Source organism: Caretta caretta, chromosome 2, assembly GCF_965140235.1.
Source record: "Caretta caretta isolate rCarCar2 chromosome 2, rCarCar1.hap1, whole genome shotgun sequence".
NCBI lineage: Eukaryota > Metazoa > Chordata > Testudines > Cheloniidae > Caretta > Caretta caretta.
In genome coordinates this window covers 83,533,329-83,547,588 of record NC_134207.1, presented here as the reverse complement: position 1 = coordinate 83,547,588, position 14,260 = coordinate 83,533,329, and the positions used below count along the sequence as shown (strand labels likewise).

General features: G+C 39.9%; 1 protein-coding gene across 2 annotated transcripts in view; it reads right to left on the bottom strand.

The window, feature by feature from the left end:
- The window catches only part of ROCK1 (Rho associated coiled-coil containing protein kinase 1), a 172,642-nt gene that overhangs the window by 86,366 nt on the left and 72,016 nt on the right, over positions 1 to 14,260 (bottom strand). For both annotated transcript variants that reach the window (XM_048840418.2, XM_048840419.2), the window contains exons 3-7: positions 13,548 to 13,648; positions 12,458 to 12,595; positions 10,706 to 10,881; positions 8,159 to 8,243; positions 5,564 to 5,708 (exon numbers count right to left, since the gene is read on the bottom strand). In XM_048840418.2, coding sequence (XP_048696375.1) covers positions 5,564 to 5,708; positions 8,159 to 8,243; positions 10,706 to 10,881; positions 12,458 to 12,595; positions 13,548 to 13,648 — 645 coding nt within the window. The remainder of the gene's footprint in view (positions 1 to 5,563; positions 5,709 to 8,158; positions 8,244 to 10,705; positions 10,882 to 12,457; positions 12,596 to 13,547; positions 13,649 to 14,260) is intronic.

The following is a 14,260-nucleotide window of genomic DNA, read 5'->3' as shown; positions in this document are numbered from 1 at the left end:
TCCAAGCAGTATCTGTCCATTGAGTAGACTGACATGAGCCACGTCTATAGGGGTCTGAGACATAGCCGCAAATACTGCACCACTTAGGTACACGCTGCCATATGACCTAATAGCTTGAGGCAACCAGAGTGGTTGTAAGTGGGTGAACTGTAACCCAGGCGATTAGATCCGACATAGTTCGGAACTTGGCCTTCAATAGGTAGGCCTTGGCCTGGGTGGAGTTGAGCACTGCCCCAATACTCTCTATTCTCAACACCAAGACCAATGTTGATTTGTGCGTGTTTATTAACAGACCCAGTGCTCAAACGGTGGCCCGTACTATGCCAATGCTGTGCTGAACCAGAACCCACAAGCGGCCTTTGATCAGCCAATCATCGAGGAACGAGTAGACTTGTACACTTCAACATCTGAGATAGGCTGCAACCACCGCCATACATTTCGCAAAAACCCGTGGGCCAGCTGACAGACTGAATGGAAGAACATTGAATTGGTAGTGGCATTGGCCCAGCATAAACCTAAAGAATCTTCTGTCCATGGAACATGGAGATGTGGAAATAAGTGTCCTTTAAATTGAGGGTGACGTACCAGCTCCTGGATTCAAGGAGGGAATGACGGAGGCCAGGGAGACCATGCCAAACTTCAATTTCTTGAGATATTTGTTGAGACAATACAGGTCCAGGATGGGCAGTAGGCCCCCTTTGGCCTTCGGGATTAGGAAAAATCAGGAGTAAAACCCCTTCCTGCTCAAGCCTCAAGGAACTTCCTATACAGTCCCTAGACATAAGAGAGCTTGTATCTCCTGGATGAGATGCTGCTTGTGAGAAGGGTCCCTGAAGAGGGACAGGATTGGAGGAGTAGGATGGAGGGGTGGATGAAAACTGCAGGATGTAACAAACTGTTGCAGTACTGGGCACCCAACAGTCCAATGTTACATAGGACCACACAGGGCGAAAGCGCGATAGGCAGTCCAAAAACAAAATGGGGGATGGATCCTGAATCGAGTCTGGTATGTCATCCTCAGGCGTGCCTTCAAAAGGCCTGCCTGGTCCCACCGGGTACCTACTTGAGCCTGACTGGGAAGCTGAGGCAGAAGGCAGGGACTGACTATGCTTTTAACCCTTCCCTTTCCTTTTCTAGGGTTCCCGTCTGTGTGCCCCGAAAACCCGTTGAGGCTGTTGAGGCCTGAAATGCTTCCTGGAGGCCTCAGGAGCAAAGCATGGCCCTTGAGTCTGTGAGGTCATGAAGCTTGGAGTCCATCTGTTCGGAGAACAGAGAGGTACCCTCAAAGAGGGAGGTACCCTAAGCAGACTGCTGCACCTCATGCGAGAGGCCAGATGACAGGAGCCATGAACAGCGCCTCATGGTGATCACTGATTCCATAGTTCTGGCCGCTGAGTCAGCAGCATCCAGAACTACCTAGCGGAAGGCTCTAGCCTCCATCTTGTCTTCCTCCAGGATGGCCATGAACTCCTGCCTTGACTCCAGCAGCACAGAGTCCCTAAACTTGAGCACTGAGTCCCACAAGTTAAAATCATACCTCCCCAGCAGCGCCTGCTAGTTAGAGATACAAAACTAAAGGTTGCCCACGGAATCACAGACTTTAAGGTCAGAAGGGACCATTATGCTCATCTAGTCTGACCTCCTGCACAACGCAGGCCACGGAAACTCACCCACCAACTCCTGTAAAAAAACCCCTAACTTATGTCTGAGCTATTGAAGTCCTCAAATCATGGTTTAAAGACTTCAAGGTGCAGAGACTCCTCCAGAGAAACCTTTCACTGAACAGATCCAGCCTCTTAGCTTCTTTATTCTTTGGGGTGGGGCTCTTTGGGGTCCCACTCATTTGAGACTGACACCACCAGGGGGAGGGAGGAAATGTGAGTACATGTATTCAAACCCACTAGCCAGTACACAGTACTTGGTCTCTGCCCTTTTAGAGGTAGGGGGCTGAGACTAAGTGGTCTGCCATAGCACCCTTACCAGCCCCAACAGCACTTCATTGACTGGCAGGGCCATTCTGGAGGGATCCCCTGCAGCCAGGATATAAATCAGGCTATGCGTGGACTCCTTTAGCTCCTCAGCTTCCAGCCCCAAGTTTGTGACTACCTGTTTAGGGGCTCTTGATGGGCCCTGTAGTCATCTGGCAGAAACCGGTAACTAGGACCCACAACTGCCTCATCAGGAGATGAGGAGGAAAAGGCTAGCACAGTAGGAGGGGCTGGTCCTTCCTCTTCCACCTGCACCACCTCCATATGGGCTACTTCAGTGACCTCAGTGCTGAGGTCACTGAAGTACCGGAGTTGGGGTCCGGTGCCGGTCAGGATGAAACAGTGGCTCATCTCTTGGACACCACCAAGTACGACTACAGGTTCCAATATTGCCAGTGCACTGGCCAATGGCCCCGTGGCCAAGCACCAGCTGCGGTGCCTGTACCGAAGTCCAGTACATAAGTCGGGTACCGGTACTTTTTCGGCAGGGTGAAGGATTCCCCCTCGGATTCCAAAGAGGACTCTTCCCTTGGAGACCAGGTGGTGCCGGGAAATCGGTAACCGGCGCCGGGGTGGGGACCGCTGTGGCAGGGCCATGGAGGACTTTCCTCTGGGAGGTGCCACGGTGGTTGCTATCGCACCACCCCCTGAACCCTCTATCCCTGGTAGCCCTGGCTGGCAAGTGGCTTTGGGGGGTGGGCGGTACAGGGAGAAACATCAAATCCTTTGCAGCCAGGAATGCCTCCAGAGTCAAGGGGGTTCACAGGCACGAGGTGCCATGACCAATCTCAGGAGTTGGAGATGGGTCCCAGACTGGGCTCGGTGCCCTAGGCAGAGTCACCAGAGCCAGCCATGGCTCTGGGGAAGACGTGTGGCCCGGCACGGGTCTCACTGCATCAGCTGCTCCCTGCTTGGCCCTCTTTGGCACCAGAGAGTGCCCTCTCTCAGCAAGCTGTTTCTTATGCTTCTTCCTCAACACCAGCAATGGAGAATGGTGCCAGGAAGAGCACAGTGCCAGTGGAGCACTTCACCTGGAGGCTGAAGTGCTTGGCCCCGATTTGGAGCGGCACAACTCCGAGGACAGTCTGAGAGCTGCCTCCATGAGCAAAGCCTTCAGACCAAATATCCCTGTCTTTCTGAATGCAGTCTGAAGCCCCTGCAGATCTCCTTAATGTGAGCTTCCCCAAGGCACCTTAGACATCTCAAATGCAGATTACTCATTGGCATGGGCTTGCCGCAGGAGGTACATGACTTGAAGCCTGAGGACCAGGCCATGTCCAGTCCCTGGGCCAACGTCGCTTGACAACTGGGACTGCTATTTACACTACCTACACTAATATTAACTGATAACTAAAAACACTAACTGCAAAAACTACGTAGAATAGACTACAGAGTCCAAACCACTGGGAAAGCCTTGCAAGAGCAAGAAGGTAATTCCAAGCAACCATCATGAGTGTAAGAAGGAACTGAGAGGGTGCAGCTCCGGCAGTGCCCCTTATACCAGCACGTGCATGTTGCTACAGGGGGCACGAGGGCTGGTCCTACAGATACCGCTAAGGGGGAAAAATCTCCAGCAACTGTGCGTGTGGCACACGCACACCTAGCATGGAACGGGCATGAGCAAGTCCTCAAAGAACAATGGGAGCTTTATTTGGGCATCATGCAGCTTCAGCTCCAGGAGGTCTCTTCTCCTCAGCAGCATGGCCCCAACCCACTCCCCAGCAGTGCCGAACAAATTGCACAGTAGTTCCCCCTGGTGGGAGGAGGCTCCAATTTGAAGAACCAGGCAAATCACCTTAGTTCTATATAGCCAGGCTTTTATCCACCAGACCCAACCAACCACCCCTGCCTCCCAACTTCCCTGCATAGAGATGAGGGAATTTTCCATCTGCCTCCTGCCTCGCAGCCTTGCAAGGGTTAGGCTGCCGGGTCTGAAGGGCAGGGAGTACAGTGGGAGATCCTGCTCTACAGCAAAATTCCTGCATGACAGTCTTTTGGTCTCAGGGCTCCCTGTGGTTGCAGGTTTTGCAGCCACTCTGAACCAGCCATGTATGCAACCATCTTTTTAGATAAGAGGGTCTCTAGTGGACTGATATGGAACTTCACAAGTTTACCTTAGTAGCTTAACCTACGAGGCCCAATACAAGCAGGAGGTTAGTCTTAACACAAAGCCAGTCAACTATGCACCAGATTAGAGTACGACACCTATCTGCATAGCCACAGAGCACAACACACCACTAAACAGAACTACTATGCTTGCATGGTGAGGGAATGTTATTCATCTTTATGGCTGAAAGCAGCCAGGAGAGTACAGTTTTTGCTTCTAGGATGTTTTCTGACACACTGCTGTGCATGTGGCAACTGTGCACTGAAACAAAATTTTGTTGTTGTTCAGGTACCACGGACAACAAGCTCACATACCAGAGTTTATTAACTGCTCTAAAGAATTTTCAAGTATGGTCAATTCTTGCTGTTGGAACCTTGATTATGGAATTCCTTCTTTCTCTCAGTCCACCAGTGACTGTTAGTTGACCCTGCCATGACTTAAAGTTAATTTAATTGCTCATTTATTTGCTTGATTAAGTAGTAGTTTTGATGGGTGGCTACTGCTGCAATCTATTACAGGCAAAATGACGGATATATAATTATAGGCACATATATATGCTCAGATGTTGAGTTGGGTGCATCATTAACCACAATAATGTAAGTCCTATTAATATAGGCATCCCATTTAGTGAAAAAGACATTTTGTGCCGATTCATTTTATCCAAATCAAAACAGGATTGTTAGGGTGCTTAATGTTCAATCAGACTCCAGGGGAGAAGTCTTAAATGTTTCTAGAGTGTCCACCACTGAAGTACTGACAATATTTTAACAAGGAGCTCTCAATTTTTTTCCTTAGCCTGTGATGTATATGCTTGCAAAGAGAAAATGAATTTATTAATTTGTTTGCCCATTTTAAAAAAAATGGTCTCATAACCATAATCAAAAACAGAGTCAGCAACACTGGGCCAACTTCTATTCAGTGCCATATGCTGAATTTTTATATTCTGTTTCTGAATAATATACCAATGTATTAATACAGCAAATAATTCAACTTGTTTCATCTGAAATGGGAGGCAAGGTGAATTGAGATCTTATAGGATCATTCGAACTAGGCTTCCTTGCAAAACATCTTTGAAAATACCTGATACTTGATGCACTTTGGTACTTTCCACAAGTGGAAAAAAAAGAAAAAAAAACCCTTTTGATAAATTATATCTGGAAGGGATGGTTTAGCAGTATCTAGTGAGGGGAATAAAACTGCATCAGAAGCAAAGAATTCTACCAATAGTTCCTTTAACGTAATAACAAAATTAACAACACTAACCCACAAAAGCCCACTGATATAATATTGCTGATGCCTCTGTACAACACAAACATATTTTGTAAATACTACAATTACTGGCAACCAGTAAAGCAGGATAATTCTGAATTAAAGTACATGAGAAACATCATAATGTGATTTTAACATGAAGTCAAGAAGCAAGTGCAGTTAATTTTACTCATAAAACATTGATGACCTTGTTACTCACCAACAAGCATTTCATACAAAAAGACTCCAACTGACCACCAGTCACATTCTCGTCCATAGTAACCATCACCCCCCTGGGATTTTAATACTTCAGGAGAAATATAATCCGGTGTTCCAACAGCTGTATCACATCGTACCATACCTTCCTACAAAGAAAACAAAACAGTAAGGCTCAAATATTTAGAATGGGAATTGCACAACATTTTAAGGGAATATTTATCATCTAGATGAATACTCCTTTCCTAAACAATGGAAATTTCTGAAAATGTTGGTCTGAGGTGGGCATTTTATCATTCTAAAAATATCTTTTAAATGCAGCACATAACTCCAGATCTGCCGAAGATATATTTTAATGCTATTGAATAACTATTAAACTGCTCTGAAACAAATCCACAGAACCACAAAAAATTAAATATTAAAATTTGAAATCCTAAGTAGACAAACTGCATAAGGGACAAGGACTGAAAGGAATGTCCCACGGCTGCTTGTGCCAGTGGAGAAAGAACGGACAAATTAAGGGCAGTCTCTTGGTTGTGATTTGGAATACTGGATTCATGGTCAGCACCCACTTGCTCTTCTCTATTGGTCATACAGTTCTGAAATGATTCTAGGCTCCATAGGACAGGGCACGCTGTTCATAGAGAGGGGATCTGCAGATGTAATTACATAATGGAAAACTGTTGCTTACAACTAATTTTTGCTTAACATATCCAATTTAAAACCAGTATTGTACTTGCAATTTTTTTTTTTTTGAGTGAAATTAAGTGTATTCCAGACACTGAATTGCCTCTGCAACACCAATATATGCTAAAGTCTATTTATTGGGGGTGGATGTCTTTTTTTTTCTTTTTTCTTTTTTGTACTTTGCCGCTCAAAAATAAAAACAAGGTTAACATCATCATAATTTTCTTCATCAAAATTCATCATTACCTAACTGTGCCATAATTAAGATATAATTAAGCTTAACATACAGGGCCAAATTCATGCCTAGGATATTCCACTAAAGCCATTTGAGGCAATTATGAGGAACTGCCTGCACATACTGCCCAAGTCTGGCCTTATTTGAAGGAGCTCTTAGTGCCTTTTATTTATTTATTATAAAGCAGCTAGACAAAGTTCTTCATTCAAGTGTTCCTGAAAAGATTTAACAGATGTGCTTATCAGTTACATGTGATCTATCAAGGATCACCCATTTCAAGGGTTTTCCCCTTGATGTATGTTGATGTATGCGGTACTGTCTGACAGAAACCAATAACACTGTGTAGAGAACAGCAAAAAAAATTTTATAGTGTTTGCAAACTTGCTTTGGAAATCATTTATTATTTTATGGCCTCATGAGGACATATTGCAATAGAATAATTCTGAGATTTCTTTCACCTGGTTGCTCAACAAACATTTTTGCTGAGTGAAGTTATGGCAAATAAGCACATAAAGGCCACAGTAACTTTGGATACTGATTGTTTCATCACAGACAATTGACACAGAAATTGCTTCAGCTCATTTCTTTTTTTACTTCAGTAATATGATAACCAAAGACATGAAGGAGATAGTCAGTATGCAACCACTGAGACACTGCCATGACCTCGGATTTTTCTAAGGAACAATATGGATTTGATTCTTCAGAGCTTTGAGTAGCACATTAGCAGACATAAATGCTTCCATCAAATTAAAAAGAGCTCCTTTTCATGTTTCTCATTGCACTGGTTTGCTGTCAACAAGTCCTTCAATAACCTGATTCTACACTGAAAAGGTTGCAGCAGAATCAACCTTTACTTTTCAATTGTGATGAGGCTGCTAAATGGCAATCACATGTAACTTTTTAAAAATGATCAATAAGAAATCTCTTAAATTCTTGCTTTTAGTTTCCCCCTATTTACCACTGCTAAATAGCTTAAGTCCCCTCAAGCAGATGAAACAAGAAGCTCGCTCTGCAGTCTAGGTCAACGAGAGGAACAGAGGTAGGAGGAAAAAGAAAAAACAAGAAAGTACAACAAAGGAATTTCAGACTCACTCACATTGGAAAAAACAGTCCTCTTTTTCCCAAGTTCGGGGGGGCAGAGGGGGAAGAGTTTATGTACTCTCCCTGTTGATAACAGAGACATGGACTGCAGTCTCAGACTAAGAGGTGTCAGGACTTTTAGTAGTCTCCTTTTAACCAACAGTAAAAATAGAGAATACAAATGTTATTTGCTCTCTTGGTACTGAAACTATGGTGCACAATTCAACAATTAATTTTCCACTGTACACACTGTGGAAACTAATATACACTCTGATATGGAAAGATTTTCTTATGACTAAGGCAAGTACCAGGACATTTAGGCTCCTTTTATGTCTCTGCCACAGAATTCCTATGTGACTGAAAGGCACTTAATCTCTTAATGCTTCAATATCCCATCTGTAAAACTGATAATTTCTCCCTAATTCATAGGGATGCTGTGAGGCTAAATTTGTTAACAGATGTGAGGTTCTCAAACACAACAGTGCTAAGCACCAGAGAAAATCAATCAACCAATAGCAGATGGAAACCCAAAGAACAATATTCACTGGATGCGCTCCTCAAACAGCAGTGCTAGATTCAAGGTTTAAATATACCAACCTTATTCATCTTCATACAAGTACCAAAATCTGCTAGTTTTAAATGACCAGCTTTATCCAGCAGCATATTATCAGGCTTCACATCTCTGAAAAATATTACATTATACTTAATTTGACAAATTAGTTACACTTACCAAAACAAGACAACTATTTTTCTGATGTCACATGACAAGAAGAGACTAAGACTCTTAAGATGGCAAGAAGACACTTCAAAAAAAATGCAAGTGTTCCTTTTGCCCCCTCCAATTTTTCAAACTCTCAGTCAAATTACCCCCAAATTTCAAGTATCAGTAAGTATTGTCTTCTCATTAAGGCAGTGAACTATAACTCTGTAGATGTAGGTTCAATTCAAGAACCTGGGTATTACTCTTCAAACTCAAGTTCCTCATATCCCTTCCTAATGAGAAAGGGATTTATCCAGTGGAGAAGCTCAGTACAATTATTTACATAACAAAGAATATGCCATTCTGTGCGTAAAGAAGTTGGACGCAGCACATTCCAACTTGCAACCACAGGTGGTGAGAAGGAACCAAGGGAGAGCAGGGGATGCCCCAGCCTTTACATCTTCAGTTGGAGTCATGAGACACTCATGACACAGGTGTGGCCTCCAACAGGCACTGCTGGCCCAAAGATTTTAAACTGAAGTGCAGGGCGAACATGCACACCACTAACAGAATATATATGGACAAGCATAAGTATTAATCCTAACCTCCTGGCCAAATTGCAATTTGGATATTTACATTACCCCAACCTAAAATTACCCCTATATTTTCAAGTGAAGCAATTATTTTTCAGTTCCCAATTAATAAAATAAAAAACCAAAAACTTTACACAAATGCTAACCACGGAATAGCTATTATAATCTACCCCTGATGTGATTATATTTTAGATGTGCTTAAGTGATTCTTAAATGTATACAGTATACAAAGTATTTTGGGATCCTTCACAATGGAATGCACTATACACATTTAATGCAAAATAATTTGATTAACTTATGCTGTTTTTATTATACAGCAGAAAATTTGTATTTAAGATAGCTTTCTTTTCAACTAAAGCAAATATTCTAATCTTCCTTTGTTTAGTGGTTTTGAGGTTTTATTTCAACTCTATATTTTGATTAATAGTCTAGTAAATTAGAACTATAACATTCTGCTGTTTTGAATCATAACAAAAATGAGAAATATGGATATATATGTAGAGCCCTGAGTGGATACAAAATTTGTATCCACCAATATAAAATGGATATCTGCAGATTTGCAGGACTTTAGTTATATGTAATTTACTAAGACAAGCCTCTCATTGACTATGTAGCCATTTTTTATTTCTATATCAATCAATGACGATTGAGTTCTCTTCAAGAAAAAAAGAAAAGAAAAGAAAAGCAATTAAAATTGTTGTGTTATATCTAGCCACACTGCTATTCCAAATAAGAAGGGATGGATAAAAATCAGAGAGGAGGACTACGAACGAAAGTATGGTATATGTTAATTTTTTGTTCCCGTGACACAACGAACAAACATAGGCAGAAATACATGTCTAGGGAGTTTAAAAATAATTACTATAGTTGCAGGTAGTATTCTTCCTTTCCATGACTTGCTCTTTCAATGTTACCTCATTAGTAAGAGGCTGAAAGAGCTACTTTATTTACCAATCTATCTATATTCTCTCTGTATCGCTCTCATATTTGCACCCTCTTCTCACATCTCTCTTTGGAGACAAAACTAAATTAAATCTATTGGAGTGGATCACCCATCAAGTAGAACAAATATGGAAAGACTGCACCCAATCCTGAGATTCATTCAATCCGATCATAACGTGAGGATTGATTAGAAAACAAGACTGATTCGATGTCATTAGAGGTATATTCTAATACAAATATTGCAGCGTGGTCCAGTGGATTAGGGCATTGAGTCTTCTGAGTCCCAGTCCAAGTTCTATTCCCGTCAGAGACCTGCTGTGCAACCTGTAGTAAACCACTCTACCTGTCTGTGACTGTTTCCTCTCTTACCCTTTGTCTTCTTGTTCCTTTAAACTGTAAAAAAATTGTCGCAGGGACTATCTCTTATTAGACGTTTGTACCGTGCTTAGCTCCATGGGGCTCTGATCTCTAGGCACTACAACAACACATCTAATAAATAATAGTACCGAGTAGTGGACACTACCAAATACTATTATTATCCAGTTATTAAACCATGTGCTTTCTCTACTCAGGAAAGAAACCAAACTAAATGCTTGGGATAGTTTATTAGATCCATCTTGGTTTTGTTTTTACCACCTGTAAAGTGGGCAAATCCTAGAAATCCAAGCTCAGGCAGAGAACAGAATTCTCAAGTACTGTCAATTTGCTGAAAATATCTTATCTTGAAGATTATCACCTCAGATTCGCATTTTCTCACACTAAGAAATGTTTAAGGTGTCTAGTGGAATAACCATGAAGTAATAATACCAGCAACAATTTAAAAACAGATTAAGTAATTCTTATAAAGACATTCTGACAAAATAAAGATTAATATAGATCTAGTTTAAACTATAGTAATTATATATGCACCTGTGAATAAAGCCCATTGAGTGAATTGCATCCAACGCAAGAACAACTTCTGCAGTATAAAATCTTGCCCATTTCTCAGGAACATCATAGTTGCTCATTAAATTCACAAGGTCCCCACCAGGCATATATTCCATCACCATGTAAAGGTAACGGTCATCTTGGAATGCATAAAATAACTATAAAAACAAACAAAAGTAAGTAACTGAATATTCAGAACATCTTAATATAAAAGCTTGAAAATTTTGCATATTGCATTGATCAGATGAATTTCACTGCAAATGTTTTAACACTTAAAGATTAGTAGAATTACTAGAGCCATTCCAACAGCTTTTGTCAACCAGAACTCCCCTTATGAAGAGGAGGCACTATTACTGCTGTCTTCTGCCTCTTTACACTGCCAAAGCGTAGTTTAAAGGAGACTGATTGTGAGAGAGTCTCTGGCTCAATGAACACTGAGATCACCGTCAGACTACATACACCTATATAACTGAGCAACAAGCTTCCATCAATTAAATGAGACAGCTGATTAGTTTACAAATACATTAAAAAGGAAATATTTTATCAAAGATATCTGCCCGCATTTTTTCTGAAGTGCCTGCATATTTTCTTTAGATAGCTGTTTTATTTAGGATCTTACGAAAATAAAGTATTGTACAGAACTGCAAACTGGTCATCTTCTAACAAATGCATCAAGCAATCCAGGAGAGTGGATCTGTCTACCAAAAATGCACAAGCTATGAATGAAAACTATTAAAATTTTTCTGAATTTTTTGCAGCGTTCTTATAGCCCTAGTTACTATATTTGATTTACTATTGCAAATTTATCATTCTTCTATCAAATCATACAGTTTGAAAAGTGAGTTCCTATTTTATTTTTAAAAAGTACAAATCCATGTTTATCGGTTGGCATAGGCCTGCTCAAAATAAACAATACCAGTAAATTAACGGCTCTTGAATTTACACATTGTTTACAAACAATGCAAACATCTTTCCAGATAATCATTCTCTAGAAAAATACTAACACGATTTTTTCCCAAATCAGTGTAAATAAGGCTTCCATGAGCTTGAAAGTTAGGTCATTTAAACCATCAAACAACAAAGATGTAGGCACCATTCTTAAAATTAAGAGTAGTACCACTGAGCAAGTTAGCATATGTGCAAGTCTTTGCAAGACCCAGTCCTTATATTTCAAAGAAGAAACTGAGGCTTGGAAAAAAAAAGTTCATACTGTAAATTATATAGGCTAAACTGCATTTATCATCACAAATCTACAATACCACATTGCTCAATTATGGCTTCTCTTATCTCATTTCAAATTTTGCATTTAACCTCATTTACCACAGACACAAGAAAACAGATATATATTTGTGCAACTACTTGTTTTTTAAAATATGCTTTTTACGTGAATAATTGTCACATACACTGGGGTGACACAAAGAATTCTTGTCCAGCAGGCACAACAATTTTAACAAAATTATTTTACCATATATTAATTCAGAACATAACTACTTAATATAACTTTAAAAAGAATTACAGCAACTACAATTTTGTTTTTTGCAGTTTTTAAATTTTCAATGGCTTTTCCTAACAAAACATTTCAACTTAGCTGAAAAAGGAAGTTTTGTAAGTTGCTTAGGAAACAAAGCTACAAATGAACATTTATATAATTCTTCAGTTACAATGTGATTCATCCAGTGATAGAACAAAATCACGCTGCCATAATCAAAAATATTAACAGTGGTATAACTATACCTGAACAACCCAGGGGCTATTAGCAAAAGCCATAATGTCCCTTTCTTCCCAAAAGAATGCAGAATCTGATCTTTTTATCATCTCAAACTTGCTCAGCAGTTTCATAGCGTACACCTTCCTTGAAGATTTATGCCTTACCTTTGAAGATAAAATTAAGATACAGAAAAATAGATTAACTTTTCATATTGATGATCTATTAAGATATTTAATTCAATATTTTTTCTGCTTTGAGCATTTTACCTTAGTTCACCAATTTTATCCAATTCTTCACGGTTCTTTCATAAAAATAATTATTCTATTGATCTACATGGTATAAAATTGCATTTTTTAACTACAATACAACTATCAGAATAGAATACTTGCTAAGAATATTAAAAATAAAAGTCCATGTACACAATAATTGCTCTGTAATTTACATTTATTTGTTTTTAATAAAAGTGTAAATATTTTTGCTAAATAATGTAAAAAGAACATAAATATTTTGAAGAGCACATTTGCCTTATTTTATATCTCTTCCATCAGCTACCCAACTCAGTGATTCAATATGAGCAGGCCTGGTTGTTAACTCACTACACACAAAAAATGCTATATGTGTAAAATCTGCGTTCAGGTTTTGGAGGCAGCTCCTTGCTCAGTGGTTTGAGCATTGGCCTGCTAAACCCAGGGTTGTGAGTTCAATCCTTGAGGGGGCCATTTAGGGATCTGGGGCAAAAATTGGGGATTGGTCCTGCTTTGAGCAGGGGGTTGGACTAGATGATCTCCTGAGGTCCCTTCCAACCCTGATATTCTATGATTCTATGAAATTGTCAGAGCCAGCTGAAGAGCTGCCTCACAAATTCCTAGAGTTGCAGTGGCCAGGATGAGTATAGTGAAAATGCACATTCAACTCAGATGTCTGTGCATGTGAGTATTAAAAGTTAAGATCCTAGAAAACTTTCTTTCCAAGAATAAACTTCTCACTAGGTTTACAGTCCCTATATTACAAGATTAGCTTAATTTTTAAAAAATCTTATTAAAAATAAAAAGGTAAGTAGCGCTGAGTAGCGTAAAACAAAATACAACTCTATTTACACACTGAAATATAACCTACCAGCTGAACTTCCCCAAATGCACCTCTGCCAATCACCTTCACTACTTCATAATCTTCAGCTTTCATGCGCAAATCTCTGATTTTATTAGTTGTGTCTTTATCTGTATAAAGAGAAAAATATAAATCATTAAAACAGTACAGTAATTCATTAATAAAGCCTTCACTGTCTTTCTATACTGGTTATTACAGAGCTACACATTACACACCTTGGGGAACACTACAAGCACAGAATTAATGTCCCCTGCAGATTATTCCCTTCCCCACCCCTGCAGAATAATTTATTATGATGGGGAGGCAAAGGGAAGCCGCAAGAAAGGTCATGCTACAATTACACCATTTCTGTATTGTAGTTCAAATGAATTATTACACAAAGTTCTACATTAATATGCCTAGTAAGGAATCTGTTTTTCAAAATATATTTCCTCAATCTTTTCTGTTGTCTGTATTGTTACCGACAGGTATTTTGAAATAAATTACCAAAATAATTGAAACTGGCGTGATTATGTTATTTTGACAAAACATGCAGAATTTTACAGAATTTAAAAAGATTGTGTGCAGAATTCACCCAGGAGTAACATTAAAAACATTATTAGAAAGGAACTTTCAAATTAAGAAAATATTTCAAGTGTATTGGATTTAACACAAAAATCAATTTACATTTCATTTACTGATAACTGTTTTTACAACATCTGATGCTTATTAAAAGATACGTT